Source organism: Lampris incognitus, chromosome 14, assembly GCF_029633865.1.
Source record: "Lampris incognitus isolate fLamInc1 chromosome 14, fLamInc1.hap2, whole genome shotgun sequence".
Lineage (NCBI taxonomy): Eukaryota > Metazoa > Chordata > Actinopteri > Lampriformes > Lampridae > Lampris > Lampris incognitus.
The window spans coordinates 26,176,464-26,201,438 of NC_079224.1; the positions used below are offsets into that span (position 1 = coordinate 26,176,464).

The 24,975-nt window shown below is 44.7% G+C and overlaps 1 protein-coding gene across 2 annotated transcripts in view; it reads left to right on the plus strand.

The window, feature by feature from the left end:
- Positions 1-24,975, plus strand: part of LOC130123352 (partitioning defective 3 homolog) — a 315,854-nt gene that overhangs the window by 143,659 nt on the left and 147,220 nt on the right. For both annotated transcript variants that reach the window (XM_056292485.1, XM_056292486.1), the window contains exons 6-11: positions 9,564-9,655; positions 12,336-12,419; positions 16,394-16,519; positions 19,474-19,901; positions 23,674-23,813; positions 24,311-24,439. In XM_056292485.1, the coding sequence (XP_056148460.1) occupies positions 9,564-9,655; positions 12,336-12,419; positions 16,394-16,519; positions 19,474-19,901; positions 23,674-23,813; positions 24,311-24,439 (999 nt within the window). The remainder of the gene's footprint in view (positions 1-9,563; positions 9,656-12,335; positions 12,420-16,393; positions 16,520-19,473; positions 19,902-23,673; positions 23,814-24,310; positions 24,440-24,975) is intronic.

A 24,975-nucleotide genomic window follows, 5' to 3' on the forward strand; every position in this document is an offset into this window, starting at 1 on the left:
TGCATTATTGAGCATGCATAAAGACAAATCCTAAATATTCCTACCGCTCTTTCTCTCAGCCACACATAATGGATAATAAACACACATGCCGCATGTACAGTTAAGTTATTAAGTTTCCTTTATTAATCCCCTTGGGGAAATTCAGTTACTGCAAATTGACCCATCCTGGCTGTGATGTGTGTAGCTAGAAGCAGTGGGCTGCCGCCTTCATGCTGTGCCCGGGGACCAACTCCAGTTCTGTTTCCCATTGCCTTGGTCAGAGACACAGATGAGAGTATAAACCTGAACATGCATGTTTCTATTGATGGTGGGGGAAACCGGTGCACCTGGAGAAAACCCATCACAGACACGGGGAGAACATGCAAACGCCACACAGAGGACAATCTGGGATGATCCCCAAGGATGGACAACCCCGGGGTTTGAACCCAGGACCTTCTTGCTGTGAGGCAACAGCGCTGGCCACTGTGCCGCCTAAGCAAGAATGCATGATATATAATAAACATGCACAACATGACTCATTGGATGTTCGAAACTATTTGGACAGCCGAAGTCTGTGTGTGTTGGAGGCAGGCCTACGTCAACGTTAGGCCTGACTCTGGCTGATATCTTTTCCAATTAGCTGTCCACACCAGTGAAATGCCACAGGGCCTCTGACAACCACGCAGAACTCAGCGGAGGCAAAAAGGTAGTGTTAAAGACGTCATTAGCCAGAGGGAGGGCAGTTTCTGGGAAAAAAGAAATAAATGTGGCTTTCCATGGTGTTACGCTCTGAGCCTTGCATTAAGTGTTTACTTGTATTTTTCGTGGTTTAGTACACCAAGCTTATTCTATTCATTCTAGGTCACCCTGAATAAGCATTCAATTTCTCAAAATGTAGTCTAATGTTCAAGTTTGGTTTTAATAAACACATTTTCTGTATCAAACACACTTTGTGTTGTAGAGCTGAGTCGCCATTTACATGGGACCATAGTTCCACTTTGAGCGATACTACCAGTACTCCTGGGGGATTTCATCAGTGGGAAGTTTCTTTAAAATGGCTTATTTTCACAATTAGGCTCCTGTTGTTTACTGCTGCGGAGAAAATTGCCACACAGATAGTTACTTCACCCTGTTTATATCCACCGCCCCTATCTCCACCTCCTTCTCCCACACTGGTTGAGGTGGACAGCAGAAATTGCGGTTGAATTAAGTGCATCGTGATAGTGGAGCCAGCGTAATTTAAAAAGTGGTGGAAATGTTATTTTTCAGCAGTGTTATTACTCCACTCTGGGTAGTATGTGAATATACAGGGTGCTGCTGGCTCCAGCGGCACATGGGTCAACATGTAAGACATGTTGTACCCATCTGTTTGTTGCACTTCATTTACAGTAACATGTTACATATTCATATAACAGTAACACCCTCCTCTCTCTTCCTTTCTTTTCTCTATTTTCTGCACTCTATCTCCCTCCCAATAGTTATCCCTCTTTGTGCATCCGTCACCACCACACACACACACACACACACAATTTGTCCTCCCCCGATGCCAACATGGATAAGGGCCTCAGGCAATGAAGCTTGAGTTATCGACAGGACCAGCCGCCTGTCCGGGATCCCATTATCCGAGTGTCTTCAAAGGAGGCTAATTGAATTAGCACGCGGGTTGCAAATTGAAAGCTTGCGTTAAATGATACATTGTAGTTACGTGTGTATGAAAAAAATCTGCCACGGCTGCCCCCACCATACCCACTAAAATTGACCATAATGCTGGCGTTTTTTGTTTTCCCCTGTTTACCCTGGTCATTTGCTTAACACAATTTGGAGTAAAATTGTAGACTTTATTACATTTTCAGCATTTAGCCTAGTAGAATAAACCTCTATTCTTTAATTTCTTAAATTACCAAGGTTGCAAGCAAGCAGTTTTAAGGGCTGCATGATCGCAGTTGCAGTAAGTGTGTACTGCAATTACCAGCGTGTAAAGTGGCCTACTGTCTGAAAGTTGTGTAGACACGAGAATAAAACCCAGTTGAAAATAAACGAGAGGGATCACGAACAAGCACCCAGGTTAACACAAGAATCAGCACAGACAGTCATGGACATCGTAATTTGGATTATCACAGATATCTCCATGTGTGAAAGTTCCTTTGTGAATTTTTAATTTTTTTTTCAATTTCTTTCTTTTTCTGTTCTTTTTTTAAAGTGAGACCATTTTTTCCCATTGTACTTTCCAGCCTCTCATTTTAAAGGTACCCAATTTTCCTTGTAAGCATGCTCGGTTTTGTTTACATTCAGAATTTCTCACCAAAACACGTCGTATGTGCCCTCACAAGTCATTTCCAAAGGCTTACTTGTAATGTTTTTAAAGCGGCATTATTTACGACCGCTGACGTTCTTCTTCTGTCCTTTTTGTTGTTGGATTGTCACGTGACATCGGCACGCTACTGCCACCAACTGTAGACTTGGGTGTGACGAGTGAAACAAGTGTAAAACGTCAGTCACTTTTTGTTTGACTGACATCAGGTCTGAGGGAAATACACTTTTTCATTGTTGGCTATCAGGCAATTTGTGGTGTGGCTAGCAACAAAATTTTTTCAGCCAAGGCAATATCATAAAAAGTTAGTGATGATACACCCGGCTAATGCCAGCTGCTGTTTGTTGTTCAAGTATGTAAATGAACCTATTTAGTGTTACTGCTAATTACTTTCCTGACCAAAACATGTGTGACATTATTCTATGTTGGTTTTATGGTGCTCAACAAAATCTAAATATATCACCTACCATTCGTATGCACTCGTGTAATGAATGGAAGATCGAAAAAGCTGTTCATCATTAGCACAGATTATCTGAGTTTAAATGATATAACAAAAAATGTGCGTTATATAGGTGTCTCACAAACTTGTGATGTAAAGTATGATTTTACTTGCCCATACACGTTATTTGCACTCACATCTACATGCATTTATTTTGCATTTAGATATTTATAGATATTTATTTCAACAATTCCCTATTTTTCCTTCTCAGGATTTGGTCTTGAGGATGCCTGGGGCTGAAATCAGGAAAAACTTTCTAAGAGATGCTGAACGTAAGCCAGGACTTGCTCTATCTACTCTTTTATTTTCGTCCCTCTATATTACAGTCAGGGTTTTATTTCTTTACCTTTATGGCAGCAGCTTCGCTCTTGGAGGTCGCCAGAATTCTCTTGTTGGTGTTCTTTTTCTTTTTTGCGGGGAGGGGGATCCCCCCCCCCTTTTCTCCTTGGTTGTATCCAGCCAATTACCCCACTCTTCCGAGCCACCCCGGTCACTGCTCTACCTGCTCTGCCGATCCGCATGCCAATATATGTGGAGTTGCCAGCTGCTTCTTTTCACCTGGCAGTGAGGAGTTTCACTAGGGGGACGTAGCGCATGGGAGAATCAGAGAATCCGTTCCCTTTCCCCCCCGAACAGGCGCCCCAACTGACCAGAGGAGGCGCCAGTAAGGCGACCAGGACACATACCCACATCTGGCTTCCCACCTGCAGACATGGCCAATTGTATCTGTAGGGATGCCCGACCACGTCGGAGGTAACACGGGGATTCGAACCGGTGATCCTCGTGTTGGTAGGCAACGGAATAGACCGCTACGCTACCCAGACGCCCCGATGTTCTTCTATTTCTTCGTATTTCCTGGATGCATGTTGATGTGGCTCGATTTCCAGTTTGGTAGTTTCTCTTCTTCCTGTTTTTACCACAGATATGTGGAACACATCACCCTGAGCTCGTGGCGTGCATGTCCATCCTTGTGTGCATGCTGGAAGAACATGTGATACAAAATTACAGGGGCCCGCTGCTTTGTAGGTGCCACAAGTGGTAAAGCTACATTGGTTACCTTTAATTTCTTTAATAACAGTGTGTACAGTAAAAACAAAGTGTAGCTCTGTATAAGGGATGTTGGCATTAGTGGATTCTAATGCTACTGATTCCCTTCTTAAGAATGTTATCAGGTTGATACCACTTTTTGTGTGTGTTTGTGTGCGTCCCTCATAGTCTTTGTTGGCTTTGTTCATCAAATGAAACGTCCGAGGCCATCCGCCCAGTGATGGCTGATCACCGCTCTTACTCTCAAAGGATGAGGGTGAAATAACCAAAGAAAACGAACTCAATTAGGCAGCGCTCCTCATCCCCTTACGTATGCTGCCTGTTATCGATCCAACCTGCCTGACGCAATGAAGTCCACATTAGTGACCGCCTGGGCGGTCTCAGATCAACGCGTCGAGTACTATCAGTGAGGGATTCGCTGGCAATTTGAAGCCAGGCCTTTTGTGAAGACTGCAGATTGGACAGCTGGAACATTGTGTGTGTGTGTGTGTGTGTGTGTGTGTGTGTGTGTGTGTGTCACACCTCCCCAGAAATGGATCAGATTCTAGCCTTTCCAGAGGCTCTTCCTGAAAGCGATCACGCACCCACTGACCCAGAATCTGTCTCTACCTCTTGGGTCGCTCTTTCTCTTTCTCCCTTTGTTTCTCTATCTCTCTCGTCACTGTTTTTCTTCACTCTCCTGCATCCTCAATCCCCTGCTCTTTCATTCGTTTTCTTTCTCTTCGTCCATCATACTCGAGAACTCCCTCTCGTTCTCTGTCACCTTCTCCATCTCTTCCTCCCTCCTCTCCCATATCTCCGGCTGTCTTCGCAGTTCTCTCTCTGGGCCCATATGGAGTGCACAAAGGGAACTTTGGGCGAGGGGTCAAGGGTTAAGGCTAATTTATCGTTCCTGTTGTAGCGTCCCATCCGGTTGTGAAGTCACTGTGGAGAGGAAGCTATAGGATGGCCATGTGGAGCAGCACCGCACAGTAGACGTGAACCAGTTAACAGTGACAGATGTCTTTGTGTGTGTCAGTGTTTGTGTGTGTCGAAGTGAGAACTTTTGTGCTTGAGTGCCTGTGGAGGTTATATATGTGTGAGAGGACTAAATGACGAGACAGAAACATAAAAAAGTATATGGGTAAGAGGGACCTTGTTTTTTATTCATTATTTAAGGACGTTCATGTATGCTAGTCCTTCCAGATTGTGCGAAATACCCATGGGCATGCAGAGGGGGATTTTATATATATATATATATATATATATATATGTGTGTGTGTGTGTGTGTGTGTGTGTATGTATATGTATGTGTATGTATGTATGTATGTATGCATATATATCTAATGCGTCCCCCCCCCAGAAACCATCAATGGTGTAGATAAAAGTGCTCAACAAATGAGTGGAATATTAAGATAGATGTAGGAAAAAAAAACTTCAGTGCATTTCAGTACAAGCTTGTTTTGTGCGTCGCGCACTCACTCAATCACATTGGCAGCTGATGAGTGCGCGACGCACGAAACAAGATTGTACCGAAATGCATTAAAGTTTTTTTCCTACATCTATCTTTATATATATATATATGTATATAGCGTTTTTTTCCAAAACCTTTAATGGTGTTATAAGTACTCAACTAAGGAGGAATGGAATATCAACACAGATACAGGAAAAAAAAGTTTTAATACATTGCAGTACAGGCCTGTTTTGTGCGTCGCACACTCATCAGCTACTCATCAGTGTGTATATATATATATATATATATATATATTATATATATACACACACACACAAAATGGAAACCTTCCAAGTGATTGTCCAGTTATGTCTGGCAGGAAAGAGTGGGGGCAGCACTTCATTAAAGTGCAGCACAACCAACCAACACACACACACACACACACACACACACACACACACACACACACACACTAGTGCAGACCACTTCATTTGGTCTGAGTGACAGAAAGGACAGGCCTCAGTGGATTCTCCTATTAATTTTTAATGAGACCCTGGTCCTGCTCGCGTGTCTCTCTCTCTCTCTCTCTCTCTCTCTCTCTCTCTCTCTCTCTCTCTCTCTCTCTCTCTCTCTCTCTCTCTCCCCCTCTCTCTCTCTCGCACTCACAAAACACTTTTTCTGAAAGCAGCACATCCAGGAAACAAACAATGACTTGGCTGAAAAAACACATAGGTTGGCCAGCAAGCCTTCCCTATACATGCCTGCCTGTCTGCCCCTGAACCATTAACCCCCCAACACAGCCCTGAATTATTTATGCTGCTCCCCGTCTGCCCTGCCCACTGCCAGCGATGGGAATGGGCGATGTCTCGATAGTTCAGAGAAGTGGCACAATGCCTTTCCAGCTGCCTGCGTCAGAACCTCTGATAGGAAAGCGCAGTGAAGGCTGACTGCTCCATCTATCAGCTGGAGTTGTTGTTAATGTTTGTCTTGGAGGAGGCAGACCATATTTCATTCATAGCCGATACTTGAGTTTTGATTATGTCCATAAAGTGACTTGGATAGGCCTGATCTCTTCTCTCCTCTCCTCTTCGCTCCACTCTTCCTTCATGCAGTTGTTTTCCAGTGTTTTCCAGTGTTTTATCAGTGTCATCATTCAGAGATGGACCTGTCGATGCTATTTAGCAGCCTTAGGCTGTGGGGCTGTCACAGTTCTTTCTCTTCTCTTTACCAAAGTCACTTGTTTCATTCATTCATTCATCATCCAAACCGCTTATCCTTACTCAAGGTCGTGGCGATGCTGGAGCCTATCCCAGCAGTCACTGGGCAGCAGGCAGGGAAACACTCTGCTGGACAAGCCGCCAGTCCATCACAGGGCCGACACACACAGACACACACACACACACGCACCTAGGGACAATTTAGTATGGCCGATTCACCTGACCTACATGTCTTTGGACTGTGGGAGGAAACCGGAGCACCCGGAGGAAACCCACGCAGACACGAGGAGAACATGCAAACTCCACACAGAGGATGACCTGGGTCGACGGTTAGACAACCATAGGGCTCAAACCCAGGACCTTCTTGCTGTGAGGCGACCGTGCTAACCACTGCGCCACCGCGCTGCCCTCACTTGTTTTAATGGAGAAAAAACATTGTTCATAATGGTCCTCATATTAGCTTCCTTCTACCTGTATCACCTTGTCGTTCCACTCAACAGGAAAGCCCCTTGAGCCTGAGACTATGCCAAGTGGATCCAGGAGTTACCTTCATGCAAACATGCATGCATCTGTGTGTGTGTGTGTGTGTGTGTGTGTGTGTGTGTGTGTGTGTGTGTGTGTGTGTGTGTGTGTGTGTGTGTGTACAGTAAAGGTGTTCATACCAAGATGCACCCAGACATATTAAAACTCCCAGTCATACACTCATTCTCTTATTTTCTCATTTGACACCTCTCTTTTCATTGGCTGCCCCCTCTCCCTCTCTCTCTCGTTCGCGCTCGGAGTTACACACACATGCACAGTTATCACCTTCTCATCCCTCCATCCCCCTCTCTTTCCAATTAACTCAGACATTTGCTCTCTCTCTCCCTTTATTCTCTGATGCTAAGACCCGCACATTGTTTCTCATTCATCTTTCTATACCTGCTCCCCTTCCTCTGACACCACGGCTTCTGATACCCAAATGCTGCTGAACACACACACACACACACACACGCACACATACAAGAACCCACTCTTCTCTCCCCGCAGGCTGTAGGGGTTGAATTGTGTAGTCAGACAAGCTCACTGTGTGACTCAGTCTGGCTCCTTAGAGATGGCATGCATTGAAATAAGGGGTTCGGAGAGACGGCGCCGTGCGCAGTGATGAATGCCCATCTCATGAGCTCCTCTTCAGATAGTGGGAGAGCCGCTTCTCTCTCCCATCAACAGCCTTCTGCAGCTCCTTCTCTGGTGTTGAATATTGAATAGTGTTAGATGTGTTTCTGAGGTGCTTTGAGTTGTTACTGTCTCTATACTTGCCTGTCTCCTTATCTGGCCCCTTTGTGGGCTTTATATTTTGTGTGTGTGTGTGTGTGTGTGTGTGTGTGTGTGTGTGTGTGTGTGTGTGTGTGTGCAGTGATGTTTGTGTGAGAATGTGCTCATTGATTTTTATATACTCTTATCTTTCCGCAGTGAGTGATGTATCTATATTGTGTGTGTGTGTCTGCGTGCATGTGTGTACACACAACTGTACACATGTTGAGCCAAGTTCACACATACTTGTGTCGACATAGGTGTGCTTTCAATTTTTTATCTCTTCATAAGGGTTCATACTAGCGTGTGTATGTACATTTCATGTGCTGTCTTTTGACCCTACATGCACACAAACACCTTCTGTCACACATCTTCACTGCCCCCAATCTCAAAGCCGATTTCTCTTCAGTTTACCTGCTTCATTTCTATGCTGACAGTGCATGGTACCTGAAAACAGCAGGTGTCTGCCCCTCAATAGAACTATGGCAGCTGATAGTGCAACCATAGCCATAGCGTACACACACACACACACACACACACACAGTCACCAGTGCCTCAGTGTATGTCCCTGAGGTACCCTGGTGCTCCTGGTGTCATGGCAGCCATACAGCAGCCACGGCAACGGCAGGCTAATTTTCATACTGATGAGGTGGCTGCTCGCTGCGGCTGGTTGCCAGGTAGACCTGAGCCTTCTTGTCTCTGCTCTCTCCTCTCTGGTGTCACCATGAAATTTTAATGACCCCCCCCTCCTTTTCTCCACTTCTCATTTTTCTTATCTTTCTCTCCTGTGTCTTATGTGGGTGTGTGTGCATCTATGGATATCATGAGACTCACTATTCAAGCAGACACGAACAAAGTGTCCCCAGGTAAAACAAGGAGAGAACAAAGGCTGTGTAGTTTTGGAAAACAAAGGGTGTTTTTTTTTTTATTTTTTTTTATTGTTATTCTTTTTAAGAGGCTCTGCCATGTATTTTTATACCTATGGAAGACCACCACCAGTCATGTCCTCTTGGCTTCATCAGGTTAGCAGCTCAGGCTTATTCTTAGCTTGTATTCGGGAGTAACAACGCTTGCATTTTAATGATAGGCTTTGCTGTGCTTTTAACACTACCTGAAAAGCTCCCGAAGGTAGTTGCAGGAAGTCTGTAACTTTCGTTTTTTTTTTTTTTTTTAATAACAGACGAGCCTTGACCCTTTCCGTCCGCAGTCACGGTCTTTCCTTGTTCGTCAGTGTGGATACATTTGTTGCAACATTTGTTGCATGTATGTAACATTTGAATGTTTTGGTCCATTGGCTGTCAGCAGCCAGTTGCTTACACGAGATGCGATGTGTCCTGCCTACCTGTAGACTGTTATTTCCACCACAGCTATCCACCAACTTGCTTAAACAGGGAGGTGAACAGTAGCACAACAGTTTGGTTGCTAGTTGTGTGAATGCAGTGTTATGGTGCCCATTTTGTTTTATGCTATTTCAGTGAGCCTCAATAGGGGCCTTTTATTTGAGACACCAGTCAGTCCAGTGGATTCTGTGTCTTGCATGCGGCTATGTTTAGATCTTCTGTCAAATTCCATCTGTTTAGTTTCGTTTCAGTCATTGTGCTGTTTGACGATGTTTATAAATGTGGATTTTAAGTCATTTTCTCTCTGATGAATGAGAAAGTGCTCGGAAATGGAGAAGGGCCAACCTGCCTTCAAGTCGGCTCCGAAACCGAAGGTGTTTTGGAAGTGCTGGGGGACTCCGTTTGTTGAAATTGTCTCAGTCTTTTCTTCCCCTTGTTTTTCCAGGAGGAGGAGGCGAGAGAAGAGGAGAATGGGAGAATTGAGCCAGTTGGGCGAGCAGACTCCTGCATGGATCACAACCCTATGAGGTCTCTAGAGTAAGTCTTCTAGTCAGGGACTGGTGTCCAGGAGCTGGCATTTGTCTTACTTACCCCTAACCTGCCTTTTTCCCCATCCTACCTCAAAGTCAATAAAGCTGAACTGATGAGTAATAACACTGGACTGCTGACTGGAGAGGGGGATATTTTTAAGATTCTTTGTTCCAGAAAGGGACACCTATCATTTGGGAAAAGTCACGGTCAAATAGTAAATCTCTTTGCAGGTGATGCCATCTAAGCTACTCTCAATCTTTGACTGTATCTTAGGTTAAACTGTTATTGTGTAGAATGGGATTTCCTAAGGCTTTGGTGATCTTGGGTCAAGAATGTCGTGATGGTTTCTTCTCTAAATGGATAAACAAGATGGATTGTTATTGATTTTCTCTCTGTTGCATCTTTCTAACCTCAGTTGAACTGGGACAATGGGCACTATCTTCCACCAATGATGCCTTTGCAAACAAAACCCCCAACACATTTTATGCTCTAATCCTGAAGTTTTGCTTTAAGAAACTCATTTTAGACCTTGTTCCCATGAAGTATAATCATGCAGACCAAAACCCTCACTAGCCCATCCTGCATATAGCATTAACAAATAGGTTTTGTTTTGTGTTGTCGCACATTTCCAGCTTAATCTGCTGGTATGGTATTATGATTCATGGGATTTCTGAGTGAGACTGGCTTCCTCAACCCCCCCCCCCCCAACGAGAGCCTGTTTTTCTCCGAGTGGATCAACCATGGTATTGGATCATACAATATAAGGTTGTGTCATGGGTAGTTCTGTTAAGATGCAAAAAAAAAAAGGGTGTCCGGGTAGCGTAGCGGTCTGTTCCATTGCCTACCAACACGGGGATCGCCAGTTCGAATCCCCGCGCTACCTCCGGCTTGGTCGGTCATCCCTAAAGACACAACTGGCCGTGTCTGCGGGTGGGAAGCCGGATGTGGGTATGTGTCCTGGTCACTGCACTAGCTCCTCTGGTCGGTCGGGGCACCTGTTCAGGGGGGAGGGGGAACTGGGGGGAATAGCGTGATCCTCCCACGCGCTACGTCCCCCTGGCGAAACTCCTCACTGTCAGGTGAAAAGAAGCGGCTGGCGGCTCCACATGTATAGGAGGAGACATGCGGTAGCCTGCAGCCCTCCCCGGATCAGCAGAGGGGGTGGAGCAGCGACCGGGACAGCTTGGAAGAGTGGGGTAATTGGCCGGATACAACTGGGGATAAAAAAGGGGGGAAAGTCCAAAAAAAAAAAAAAGAAACAAAAAGTAAGTCACAATTGATGTTATTGATTAAACTGAGTCAGATGGTAGTGCATTACAAAGGCACACAGTAGCTGTTTCTGCGTAAGCTAAAGGTCAGACGTCATAACTAGGGTTTAAATTTTACATCAACAAAAATTTGACCCATTAAATTACATTCAGCACACTACTACACCAGCAATTACTTTCATGGCAGGATACCCTGGAGTCAAACAGTCTTTGGCCTTGCAGGGTAGTACTCGTATGGAAAAACCTGACTAGGAGGCGGATATTAAAACAGAAACGGAACGTAGATGCTGTGTTGGTAGTTTAATCAGCAACTTTTCAACGTGCTGCGCTGCACACAAATTAGAAAAGACCAGTGAAGCTTTAACATTGCCGAAAGCATCAAGTCTCTGTCCGGGTATCTTTGTTTTCTGTTTAATTTTTTTTTCTTTTATCCAACTGTAATGAAAGTTTACTTTACACTAAAGATCTGATTTATTCTCGTGTTAATTCTAACCATCTAAAAATATGACTCTTGGGCAGACAAGATTGCTTTTTATCAATGTCACTAGCCATTGGCGAGCCCGCACATGCAAAATGGTAACATTTTACCGTTGACATCATCTGCATCACTTTATAATTTTGAGTGATGAGCACTGATCTGTATGGTAATGAGCAGAGAATTACACCCCCCCCCCCCCAATATATCAATGCAATTGTGGAAATGCCTGAAACATGGTCAGGGGTTAACAAAAGCTTAAAAGATTTTTGAAATTTTGCTCAAAGAGATGATCTTCACAAATATGCACTGTGTTTTCAAATACATGTCCCCTGATATGAGGGAAGAACTAACTTTAGGCTGATCTGTAACTACCGCTCCTCCGAACATGCATAAAAATTGGCAGAATAAGGGTTAAATGATTGATTGTAGTTCTAATGAAATATCCGAATCTCAGAAGCTTGTGTGAATTTACAGACCTTTATTTGAGGCATTTCATGAAAGACCTCTTAATTTTTCTCAGAGAGAGAGTCAAGGGAAGCCAGTAGTTAAAAGCACTGCCCTACATGTGGGATTTTGGACTCGGAACTGGACCACTCCAATGGTGTTATCTGTCCCACTTACATGTTCTTCAGTAGCTTCTTAACCGCAGCGATGTTCACTGGAGGCTTTGGGAGAAACTGATTCCTCACCAACTCCTCAGTTTGTCCCTATACGTGTGTTTGGTTTGTTTGGACTGCTCTGTACTGTCTTTTCTTTTTGTTATTTGTCTCTCCTCCATACCTTCTTCTTGTTTCTTATTTATTTGCACCACTCTTTTTTGTCTTGTTTTCCCTCCATTTCCTTACTTCCTGTTGTGCTTTTTACCACACATGTTGGATTCCTCCCCACTCCCCGACCTCCCCCACATCTCATCTCTCATCCATCCCTCGCCGTCCCCCAGAGACATAGTCAAACTGGTGGAGGTGTCCAACGACGGGGGGCCCCTGGGGATCCACGTGGTGCCTTTCAGTGCCAGGGACCGCAGGTAAAGAGGCTCCGTGGAGCCCCAAAACTAGCTGCTGGGGCCCGGGGGGGGGGTTGGGGGGCAAATATCACCTGCATCCTCGTATGGTAATCTTTTATTAGCTTTGGCATCAACACAAGACCCCACACACACACACACACACACACACACAGAGGTTATCATGTCAGCATCATGAAGTTATATGCAAGTTTACAGCAGTCAATGACTTTGCTTCAAATTTGTTGGTGATTGTTGTTTCGTTTTTTTCCCCCATGGCTCCTGTCGCAACAGTTTTACATGATGAAAAGAGGTTCAGATTCAGAACACTTTATTATCCCACACCGGGAAATTCGTTTGGTCCAGTGTGCCCGACAGAAAGACACACCATAAAGTCCACAAGAAAAACAATAGAATACACAATAAAGCCACAACAAAATCACAATGAAACCCATTTGATTACACGGAGACAGAATAAAATAATGTAAATCCAAATCAGCAAAATCAAATTCGATACGAAAATGCAGCAGCGCAAGTGACCATCTGAGAGACCTGTCGCCTGAACCTGCATGTTACACAGGCTGATGGCTTGAGGAACCCAAGAGTTCTTGTTTCTGCTTGTTTTGAGTTTTGGTGGATGTGTACTACCCTGTAAAATATTTTCTATTTTGTGGAGGATGAGTTTAGTGAACCTGCCGGTGGCTGTTTCTGGGTGAATGCCTGTGATTTTTCCTGCTGTCCTGATTTGGTCGTTGCAGCCTGGCTTGGTCCTGTTTGCGCATGTTACCAAGCACACAGATAAGATCAAAAGACGGCAGTCTGAAGTAACGATGTGTAAAACCTTTGTAGAATCCAACGGTTTACATTAAAATGGTTAAGTTTGTGTAAAAAGTCCATTCTTTGCTGCAGTTTCTGATTTTTTTAAGTTTAATGTTCTATTCCCGGCCAATGCAATAGTTTTTGGGCAGCACAGTGGCCCAGTGGTTAGCGCTGTCGCCTCACAGTGAGAAGGTCCTGGGTTCGAACCCTGGGTTTCCCTCACCATCAGAAAGACAAGCATGTTAGGGTTTATACTCCTGTCTGTGTCCCTGACCGAGGCAATGGGAAAAGAACTGGAGTTGGTCCCCGGGCGCAGCATGAAGGCGGCAGCCCACTGCCCCTAGCTACACAAATCAAAGCTAGGATGGGTTAATTTGCAGTAACTGAATTTCCCCAAGGGGGTTAATAAAGGAAAATTAATTAATTCAATACCAAGGTATTGTATATTTTAACCATTTCCACTGTTTCGCTGTAGATTTTTTTTGTAACGGGCGGTGCGGTTTTGTTCCTTCTATAGTCAATTACCATCTCTTTTCTTTTCTTTAAGTCTAAATCCAGGAAATTGTCCGTGCAGCACTGTGCAAAAGCTGTCGTCTCTTCCTCAAAAGCACCAAGAGAAGCCTGAGCGGAGTGCAGGAAGCCCACTAACTATCGTGGTGTCATCTGTGTACTTGTAAAATGTGTGCGATGGGTTCAGGGCTCAGCAGGCATTGGTGTACATAGTGTGTAGAGGGCTGGTGAAATTAAACAGCCTTAGCACCTGTGCGCACCTTTCTGTGCGTGGAGAAGGCAGAATTGAACCTCACTTGTGTGCGGTTTGCAAGAAAACTGTTCAGCAGAGAATTGGCCCCCATATTCACCAGCTTCGAACACACTACTGAAGTCAATAAACAGGATTTCAGTACATTTCAGGCTATACAGAGATGCACATAAATAAGGCATACACATCCCACACACTTACACACCCACACACACACACACACTTGCCCACGGATAGATGTGAAGACAGGAGAGGAATGTCACAGCTGGTGTATATACACACAGACGTCTGTGTTTGTTTTTTGTTTTTTTTATTGATGTTGCAGTCCAACACAAATTATTTAACATGCAATCCACCTAGAAACCCAAATATTGGCTTTTGAATACAATATTATTTTTCAAGCCTGAATCATACATGACAATCATTTCCTGGTCAAATTCTTTGCTTAACTATTTGGTCAAGCTTTTCATGGACAGAAAGGAAAGCAACATAGCACCAACAGTGAAAAAGTGTCCAAACTCTACCCATGACTTTGCCCTGAACTCACAATAATAATAAACATCGTCTACAAAACTGGCAGTGGCGCTTGACTGACATCATGTCACTTCTCGTGACATGATGTCTTCTCTAAAAGCTCATTTATAATGCACTTTTTCTTTTATTGGGGAAAATGTCAGGGCAAGCGTTATCCCAAGATTAAGATGGCCAACTTTCATCAGAGAAATAGCCCCCAGTGTCCAAATCACATTGTGTTCTTACTCAAATGCAATCAGGAGAATTTTGCTCTTAACTTTTGTGACTGCTTGAACTTTTTTGCCCTCTCTATAATCACATTCCCATCCATATTGAATTATAAGCCTTAGCAAAGGGTACGCATTAAAGCCTAAAACCAACCGACTCTTATCCGAAGCAAAATTCTCTCACAACGCCGCAAATAAAAAGCCTCAGCACACACAGACATGACTATATACCCAAGAAGACTCAATTTGGTTTGCGCTGCCTCTCCCGCATAACTCGGGTTCATAATCCACACATCGCCTTTTCAGGTGAAGTCAGCTTCTCGCCGCGGCCATGTGGGGAGGCATAAGCTGGTTTGCCACGGCGGATTACGAGGCGACAACCGCTGTGCCACAGCGGGATGAGAGCACCACAATGTGACAGCAGCATTCCTCCAAATCCCCTCTCCAATCCAAAATTTGCTCTCAAAAAGTGCTTATTTTTGCCTAAGTAGGTTAGCTCAGATAATAGGGACCTGAGTCCTTGGGGGGGGGGGGTGAGGAAATATCACCTGCATTGAGAGGAACTCACACGCCCACAAAAAAAGGGTTTATGAAAGAGGTGACTGCTTTTGAATAGGCGGCTCTCCCACACAGCTTCTGAAGCACCCCGATGTAAATGGAGGCCGCAAACAACCGTGATTACTCCATCCCTTAAACCACGTCGGTACGGTGGCGATGCAAATGACATGAACAGCGTACTCTACACATCATATCGGAAGCCAGAGATACAGTAGAGGCAGGAATCGGCCCATTTCTTGCACTTAAGAGGCTTTTCAGGACACAGTCCCACGTTACAGACAGAATCTATGACAGTCCCAAGACCAAATTTGGAGAAATCCTTGCATCAGTAGAAGGAATTGTGTAAGACAAACGACATAGAATATCAACACCATGGACTTCCTGGCACAATATTTACTATAAATATTATCATTTTATGGTTTCACAGTTCAGTTTTATGGCCCTAAGAGCTGACGGTGCGGTTAAGTTCAAAGTCCTTATGCATACTAAGAGAACATTTGTGATTCTGGTAGTAGTTGTAGTAGGAGTATAAGGTCTGAGTCTTGTGTGCATGTGGTTTTCAAAGTGGTCTTCTGGGACCAGCAGTACTCCTACTGTTATATTAGACCTGGCACAACAGGTGAATGTAATCACATAATTGGCAAAACAAAAATTCAGTATTAGCCACCGGCTCACTACTCACTAATTCTGAATCCTCTATTCCTTGCATCACTATTGGTTATCTACCTGACGAGCACTTACACTAATCGCTCTTGACATGGCACATGCTCATCACTATGACATGATTACTATTTAGTGCTCTTAAGACGCCTGTAGGTTGACACACAATATCTGCTAATCGCTGACTCTTTTGAAAGTGGCTTAGGATAAAAATGTCTGCTAAATGAGGAAATGTACTAAAAAGGCAAAAAAACCAAATGAGTACCTATAGCAACACTTCCAATCTGGTAGGGTCAGACAAGTGTTCTCTATAACCAGAGTTTATGTGATTATGAGCTCAGTAATGTTGACACGGTAGTACTCTTTCCTTCCCTGGCACCAGCATAGAAGCCATGTTAAAACCATGGAGAAGCTCTCGCTTGGCGTTAATGTGTGTTTGTTGTTGATGTGAAATGTTCCAGGACTTTGGGCCTGTTGGTCAAGCGTCTGGAGCGAGGAGGCAAGGCCGAGCAGCAAGCTCTCTTCCAGGAGAACGACTGTATCATCCGTATCAATAACGGAGACCTGAGAAACATTCGCTTCGAACAGTAAGACAACACCCCCATGGAGCCACCCCCAATTTCCCCGAAGCTCCGATGGTCCCTTGACCTCCTGCTTCATTTGCTTTGAGGACTTCATCAGCTGGCCTCTGCTCATTTCCTCCAGCAAATGCTTAGACTCAACTCAGCGCCTCAATCCGCTCCTCTTAGCTCTTCGGCTGTGTCCCTTGTACTCCCGTCTTATATCCTCTCTCCTCTCGGCTTGCTCTTCCTTTAGCTCTTCACTTTTCTACATCTCTTCTCTCTGCTGTCTCTCACCTCCTAACCTGCTCAACCTCTCTCCTCTCCCTCCTTCCTAACCCCTGCCCGCTTGTCTCTCTTTAGGTGACACCCCGAATTGCTTTCATGCTTCCTTCAGCCCTCTCTGCATCTGTTCCCTGTGTACCTCATTAACGGCTCCATTGGATTCCTTTTATGTAATACTTCTGCTTTGTTCATCGGATGTCTACCTCTACCTCTGCCTCAGCTTAACACCCATACCTTCTGCTTTTCAGCGCTGTTCTCATCTATTTACCCTTTCTTCTTACCTAACCAGAAGTTACATGCTAACTCTCCTCCCTCTCTCCACTCTAGACGTTGTGTGACAGATGCATGCTTGCTTAACACAACAGCCCAAATTCCGTGCTGCATATGTCTGTACAATCTATGTTGCACTAGTCAGCATACATGTGTTGCTCACATGGGCCTGGGCGATAAAACGATAGTGATACGTAGCGGCGATAGACACTTCATCAATAGCAAAAAGAAAATTGTTCGATAGAATGTTCGATAGTTTTGCTTAAATGCATTAAATATGAACCGCCATGAAAGCACATAATGAATACGCCTGCTCCCTCCCTGGCTCATAAACAGCTTATCGTATCCCTTGATAATGGAGCTTGCAGCAAGTGACATGCAAACAGCCAATTATTTAACAGGTGAGTTGTTGGGTTGCACCATCGACATGACCCAACAACAGAGACCGCATGGAGTGAGAAAATGAGTGCAAGGCGTCTGGGTAGTGTGGCGGTCTGTTCCATTGCCTACCAACATGGGGATCGCCGGTTCGAATACCCGTGTTACCTCCGGCTTGGTCGGGCGTCCATACAGACACAACTGACCATGTCTGCGGGTGGGAAGCATGATGTGGGTATGTATCCTGGTTGCGGCACTAGCGCCTCCTCTGGTCGGTTGGGGTGCCACTTCGGGGGGAGGGGGAACTGGTGGGAATAGCATGATCCTCCCATGCGCCATGTCCCTCTGGCGAAACTCCTCACCGTCAGGTGAAAAGAAGCGGCTGGCGACTCCACATGTATCAGAGGAGGCATGCAGCCCTCCCCGGATCAGCAGAGGGGGTGGAACAGCAACCGGGACGGCTCGGAAGAGTGGGGTGATTGGCCAAGTACAATTTGGGAGAAAAATCCAAAAAAATGAAATAAAGAAAATCGGTGCAGACGGTGATTAAATTCAAAGTTAGGTGGTTAAATTCAGCCCTTTTTTCCTCCGGGTCTTTATTAAAAATAAGTCATTAAAAATTAATAATTATCGATATCAACTGAAATAAAACTTTTTATTGTGATGAATTTTTCTGCTATATCGCCCAGCCCTATGCTCGCAATATGTTTTCAATTGTATAATTCATTGGAGTTGTACATAATGTAAGGTTGAGCAAAAAAATAAAAAAACACCCACATACTCAACAGAACCACCTGACAGAAACATGCTGTTGGATCATGTGTAAGATTAACTGTCCCACATTTTTGTTTTTCCCTGGAAGAAGACTTATCTAATCCCAGCTGTGACAAAATGTCCCGGCTGACAGTATCGCCATGCTATAGCTGAAGTGACGGATGGCAGTAAGGCTCCATGCAAGATAAAGCACAGACAGATTCACCACTTAACCAAAGTTTCAACCAGCCTTTTGGTCTCCCCCCCCTAACAGTATCTGGTGAAAAGAGCAGATTACATTTTGTCTGCCTCTAAATCCAACCTAAAATCACAGTCGCCAGCCGAAAAACCGCCCTCCCCGGGGACCGAGGTGGCTGGGCAAAAATCGGCCCTGGAATTTAGCTTAAGGACCCTCCAGGGGCCCCAAACGTACAATGGCATGGGGGGGGGGGGTTGAAAGTGGGAAGCAGGGCATTTCTTTCTGGCATCCGTTCAGCTGTCAAGGGTGGGGGGAGGATTGACATACCACAGTCCGTTTTATTGAAACAGGTGTTGCTAACAAGGCCTCTGCGTTACAGGGTGTTGACAGCGTACATAAGTTTCCATTCACACCTACTGTACATTAGCTGGCGCTGGAGGGGCTTTAAAGAGGCTTTTCTGCAGGCATTGGACTGATAGACCTTTACTTCATCTGATGCTAAATGAAGGGATTATGTGAAGCGGCTGTCAGGGACCACTCGGTCTCTTTTTCTCTTCTTTCTTGCAAGAAGTGTTAATTATCACGTCACACTGTGCAGGTGGGCGAAAACAGATATGTGTTTAATGTGTGTGTGGTTGACATTGGGTCTCTGAGACAGGTCTGTGTGTGTGTGTGTGTGTGGGGGGGGGGGGTGTTAGAGCGATTATTGCCAAACTGGAAAGCTTGTGTTATAAGATTTGATGAAATTTTGATTTTATAGCCCCTGTTCTCTCAAGGAAAAATATAAAGAAATAAAAAAGGAACCAATAAGTTATTGGGAAAGAATAAATTCTACAGGGACCAGGCAGTTTCCTCTGACATAGTACTCTTATTGAATATAGACAGACTACAATGTATGCACATGACTTTGTGACGGTATCCATTTACTGTTTGTGTGTGTGTGTGTGTGTGTGTGTGTGTGTTTGTGTGTGTGTTGTGAATGTATGTGGCTACACTGTTGCCCGGTGTCTCATTCAACTCTCCCTCATCTCGCCTTCTTTCCATCTCCCTTCAACTCTCTCTCTCTCGCTCTCTCCCCCCCCTCCCTCCCTCTCAGAGCCCAGAACATGTTTCGTCAGGCGATGCGTTCCCCGGTCATTATGTTTCATGTGGTGCCGTCCTCCATGAAGGCCCACTATGAGCAGCTGTCCCACGGTGAGAGGAACCCACCCTACACCTCGGGCCGCTTCAGCCCCGAATCCCTGACGGGTAGCACTGTCCCCAGCATGGACCTAACCCCGCAGAGGATGTCCCGACACGGATCCCAAACCCACCCTCATCCCCAGCCACACCCTCATCCCCACTCCCACCCTCACCTTCACCCGGAGCAGGGTGAGGCTTACTCTCCTCTACCTCACCCAGCAGTGTCTGCAGCCAAGCCCCCCACAGGCCACGCCTCCTCACCACAGAGGGTGGTAAGCTCCACCCCCACAGGCGGATACACGAAGAAAGTTGGGAGGAGGCTCAACATCCAGCTGAAGAAAGGTATGGGTTAAAACTACCATCAAGGAATAAAATATTGTACAATCTCAATTCCCCCTCCACCAAATCAACCAATAGGAAAAGATACAGACAAAAAACAAATAGTTGCATTGACAGGTCAGGGCTGTTGAGACTGAAAGGCCAGGGGAGGGATTTTCTAGGTAGGGCTTCATCCACTTGATAATGGGGGCAGTTCGAACAAAAAGGGAAAGGCTGTTCAGAGTTTTGTGTCTGCAACCACTGAAGCTCAGACATCATCCTGGAGCTTTAGTCTGGACTGGGGACTGGCTAAAAATCCTTGGTCAAGTCCCCAGTCATCACCTGAGTCGCATAAGGCGACTTGTAACCGGAAGATTGCCGATTCAGTTCCTAGAGCGGCAGGAAAAAATATAGAGTGGAAGTGTATGCATGATGCTCTTCCCTCTGCCTCATTGAAGTACCCTTGAGCAAGGCACTCAACCTCCAGCTGCTCCAATGGAGTACGTAGGAGACAGTTGTACTGGGCAACTCCCAGTGTGTAACTGTGTAAATGGGAATTAAGGCTGGGTAATAATTCAGTATTGTTTATCATCTTTCTAAGGTATCGGGATGACACTGAGATAAATTTCTCACTACATGTGGCCGGAAATATTTGCAGGAATTTGATTTAAAACTAGATTTGGTTTATTAATGAAGCATTTAAATGCAGATAATCATAAATTGGAATCTTTACCACCTTATCCAAGAGGGCAGTATTTTAGCACATGAGTCGCTTATGGGATGTGCAAATCAACAAAAGGTGGCAGTGTGGTTAAAAATTGCAAATCGTTAAAACAGCGAAAAATGGTAAAAATTGGACTCTTAGTGCATTTATGAATTGGGAAAGAGATGCTGCCACGCTCTTCTTACCTATTACTGCATTAAACCTAAAATTTCATGGCCACGAGCTGTAAACCCTAACAGTTTAGTTATTTTTAATTAATTCTGGAAAAGAGCATTAGCTCACTACCTTGAATAAAAAGCTCCCTCAGTAATCAGATTAGTGGCAGATTGGGAAAAAAAATAGACACCAAAAATGTGATCTTGAATATATTATGTGTATAGACCCAAACTGTTGCCCTTGCATTGCCTCAGGCGCTTGCATTAAGTATTCTGACCCGTCGTGTTGAATCCTTGCCGGTGAGCCTGCAAAAACGACCCTCCGTGCTCGGCATTCAAAGAATTTAGCCTTTCAGAAATGGGAACCGACCATTGTTTTTTCTTAGCTTCTGGAGTGCAACTGAATAAACAAGCAATTGCTGTTTTAGGAAAGGAACAGTTTGTTCAGAAGCGGAGCGAACACAAAAGCATGCAAAATATGAGCCATGATTCAACAGGCCGAAGTACATGCGGAGTTCACCACAAAGCTTTTGGCATTATACAATAAATGACGAGACAACCGAACAGAAAAGGGGGGGGGGTTGGAACAGGTGAAAAGCCACCGCAATTTCCCATGCCAAGAGTAAAATGTCAGCAGATCTCTGCCTTTGATTGACAGCTGGCACAGGTGGTCTCCACCTCTGCCAACAGGATGCCAGGGGTCTGTGCCAGGTCCCATGCCCCAGGGCTTGATGCTAAGCTGCCACTTGTCCCTGTTCACCATCAAATGCCACAATGTCGAGCCCAAAAAAGGCTGCAGCATTTGCCCACTGGAGTTTCAACCCAAATCTGTTCCCTCTCTTGGGGCGAGAATCAAGCCAGGCAAAATAAACTAATAAATAAATAGGAAGGCTCAGCCGGTTGTCGTAAATGCCATTCTGGCTGTTTGGTTATTCCTGCTTGTTCCTCTGTAGACCAATTCCAGGTGTCTTCATACCATTAGCTCTTTGTTATTCTTCAGTGCTTGGTCATGATTTGGAGATAAGCTCTGGATGCCCTCAAGGATTTGGCTTGAAAAATCTATGCGGTGCTCTCACGCTGGACATATTATGTTCCCTCATTCCGCATGTTGTGTGCTGTTGTTTGGAGCAGTCACTGCCGGGATTAACGACATCTCCCGAGAGGCTGACTGGCTCGTCGGTTTTGTCTCGAGTGATGACCAAAACCAGCCGCTCCGAGCGTAGATTCCCCCCCACCACCACGCACACACACACACACACACACATACACACATCGTGTTGATGTGCTCGAATCAGACAGTAGTCTCCTCACAAATCCCCGTGAGTCTCAAAATCAATCAAAGAGCCCCATTCGGCACAGGAAATTGCTTGGGTATGTCTTAATCAAGCTAATGGGAGTTTTAAAGATCCTCCCCCTTTCAAACCCAGGGGCGCTCAGTGTTTTACTAATGGCTATGATACAGAACCTTATCCGCTTCTAGGGAGGTGATTGACTCATCAGCTCAGGTGATTAAATATAGGATGTAAAACCGTCCAAGTGCTCCGCTACACGTGCATTAGCGGTCACAGTTTCATCACACAGACAGCTAACATCGCGCCAATATTCTGATATGTCAGTCGTCTAAATGATTTTGCTTGTGTTAATAGCTCGTTTTTCTTGCCAAATACAATCCCACACACTGTAATGAGGATTTGATTCGCTGCACGCTACTCTGGAAGCACACACATAATGGTGTTTCAAAAGATGTGCCTGAGCCCCGGATCATCCAAACCAAAGCAGGTATGGGCACTTTGAAAAGAAAGATGTGGTTTCTCTACCCCCGCAGTATAACGCCTAATCCCGATAAACCTCCTAATTTAAACTCTCATAGCATACACGTTTTCTCATCATTTCCTTACCGGATTTATGGATTTCGTTTTGAAAATGTTTGTGAGATATGGCACAAAATCTTGCATTTTCTATTTAGGGCAAACTTGGTACAACATTTACACAAAGAAATGAATATGAATAAATTGATAAAGACTGCTAAATGCTGGATCGTACATAATACAAGTGGGAGTGGGTCTTCAAAATATAATCTTCTCTCTGGGCACACAGTGTAAGTGTCCATCCTGCAGAAGACCCTTCTCTTGTGGCTGGCATCTGCCCTCCAATAACTCTGTCTTGTTCTCTTTCCTTCCCCCTTTCTGTCTTTCACTCTTTCTTTCTCTCTTGCTTTCTACCCCTTTCTTTTTCTTTTGGGTGTTATTGTAACGTAATGTTTTTATTCTAAATGCCTGTGATGAGAGGATGGCCCCTGCAAAACCTCAATGTTATTCCATCTCTCTCTCTCTCTTTCGCTCCCGCTTTCTCTTTCCCTCCCTACCCCCCCCCCCTTCTTCTTGTCTGTAAACCAGAATTATTTTTTGTTCATGATTTAAACACTTGTCAGAATCAGAGAACTGGCAACCCAGGCTCGTCAATTAAAATTCAAGTGAAAAACAAACTGAAACCTTTTAGGGGGAAGAAAATACAAAATTTACAATAACCTGAAATAATCCCAGAGGTTGTAATTTAGAAAGAAAAGCGGAAAAAGTTCTGACATGATTTAGCTTGGTTTAATTTGTTTGCGTCACAAAAACTTACCAGTTGTAGACTTTTTATATCCACTGTACATGTCTTATCGTTTTTTTTCTATTACTTTGTTGATCCCCATGGAGAAATCCTTCAACACGTGTCAGTTACATGTTCTGCGATCACATGATGTTTTTCTTCTGGCTCATGTGTGTAAACATTGATCACATTATTAAACACCCTATATAGATGCATAGCATGCAGTGCAGTAACTGTCTTTCTCTATACAGTTGCAGAGCATCCCAGGTTATGACTGTTTAGCTCTGTCCCAACATAAGACTTCCTCTTGTCTCTTAAACTTTAGGTCCCGAAGGTCTAGGGTTCAGCATTACGTCTCGTGATGTTCCCATCGGAGGCTCAGCGCCAATCTACGTGAAGAATATCCTGCCTCGGGGAGCTGCCATTCAAGATGGCCGCCTCAAGGCTGGCGACAGGCTGCTGGAGGTGAGAACGTCTCTTTCCTATGTGTTCAGGAGTATTTATTATTCCTCTAAACTCGTTCATTTGGGACACTACTTTTTCACCGGCAGTTTGCAGATGTCTGACGGAAATGATAATAGAAGGACTTGTTTTGAAACAAGAAACTACGTCTCTGGAAAATATATTAGCTTACTCTTACAAAATACTGTTAACTTCCAAATGCCATTTTTAGAGGCAGACATTTATATTCGAGTGACTGAAATCAAACAATTGAAAATAACAGATATATGAGAGAGAGATATACATTTTGAGAGAGGGAGAGAGAGAATAAAATGAATGAATGACAGTTTAGAACAACCTGAATGAAAACATTTCTGAAAGCATCATGGCTAGTTTGTAAGAGATGGCCTTTGAACTCGTGTTGTCCTCGATTTACCACTGTGTCACAACATACAGTAAACTGAGTGTCTGTACACATTTTGCAAAGCTGAGTTCCTTTTGTCGTTTTTGTTCCTTTTCAGGTAAACAGGGTAGATCTGAATGGGCGGAGCCAAGAAGAGGTGGTTTCACTGCTCAGGGCCACACCCATGGGCGGGGTCGTGGGGTTACTGGTGCTCCGCCAAGAGGATGCCTTTCTTCCCCGGGAGGTGGTATGTATCTGCAACTCTGTGTGTGTGTGGAGGGTGCATAAAAATGCATGCAAGTGTGCTGGCATTGTCCGGCCATGCTCATCCCCTTCACTTGGATCATTTCTTTACCCCTTCATTCTGTCAGCATGATATATCGTACATTACAGCACACGCACAGTCTCTCATACAAGAATAGGTGTAGATTGTGTGTATGTGGGCCTGCGTTTTTTTGTTGTTGTCATATATGTATGTTTATTTGTGGGGTGTTTGTGGTTGTGCACACGTGCGCAGGTGTGTTTGGGTATGTGCATATTGGTGTGTGTGTGTGTGTGTGTGAGAGAAACAGAGAGCGGGCATTCCCATACTGTCATGAGTGCAGTTAATCCTCACAGTGAGGGTGGTGTTTTCCTCCCATCTTCCCGCTAACACAATATGCCAGCCAAGCATGCAGATTGATTGTCCCACTCTGCCGCCACGCTCCTCTCCATTATCCAGCTCCGGTTAGCTGCAGAGGAAACCTGTAGCGCTCAGCCCTTGTCCTTATCTCTCTATCGCCC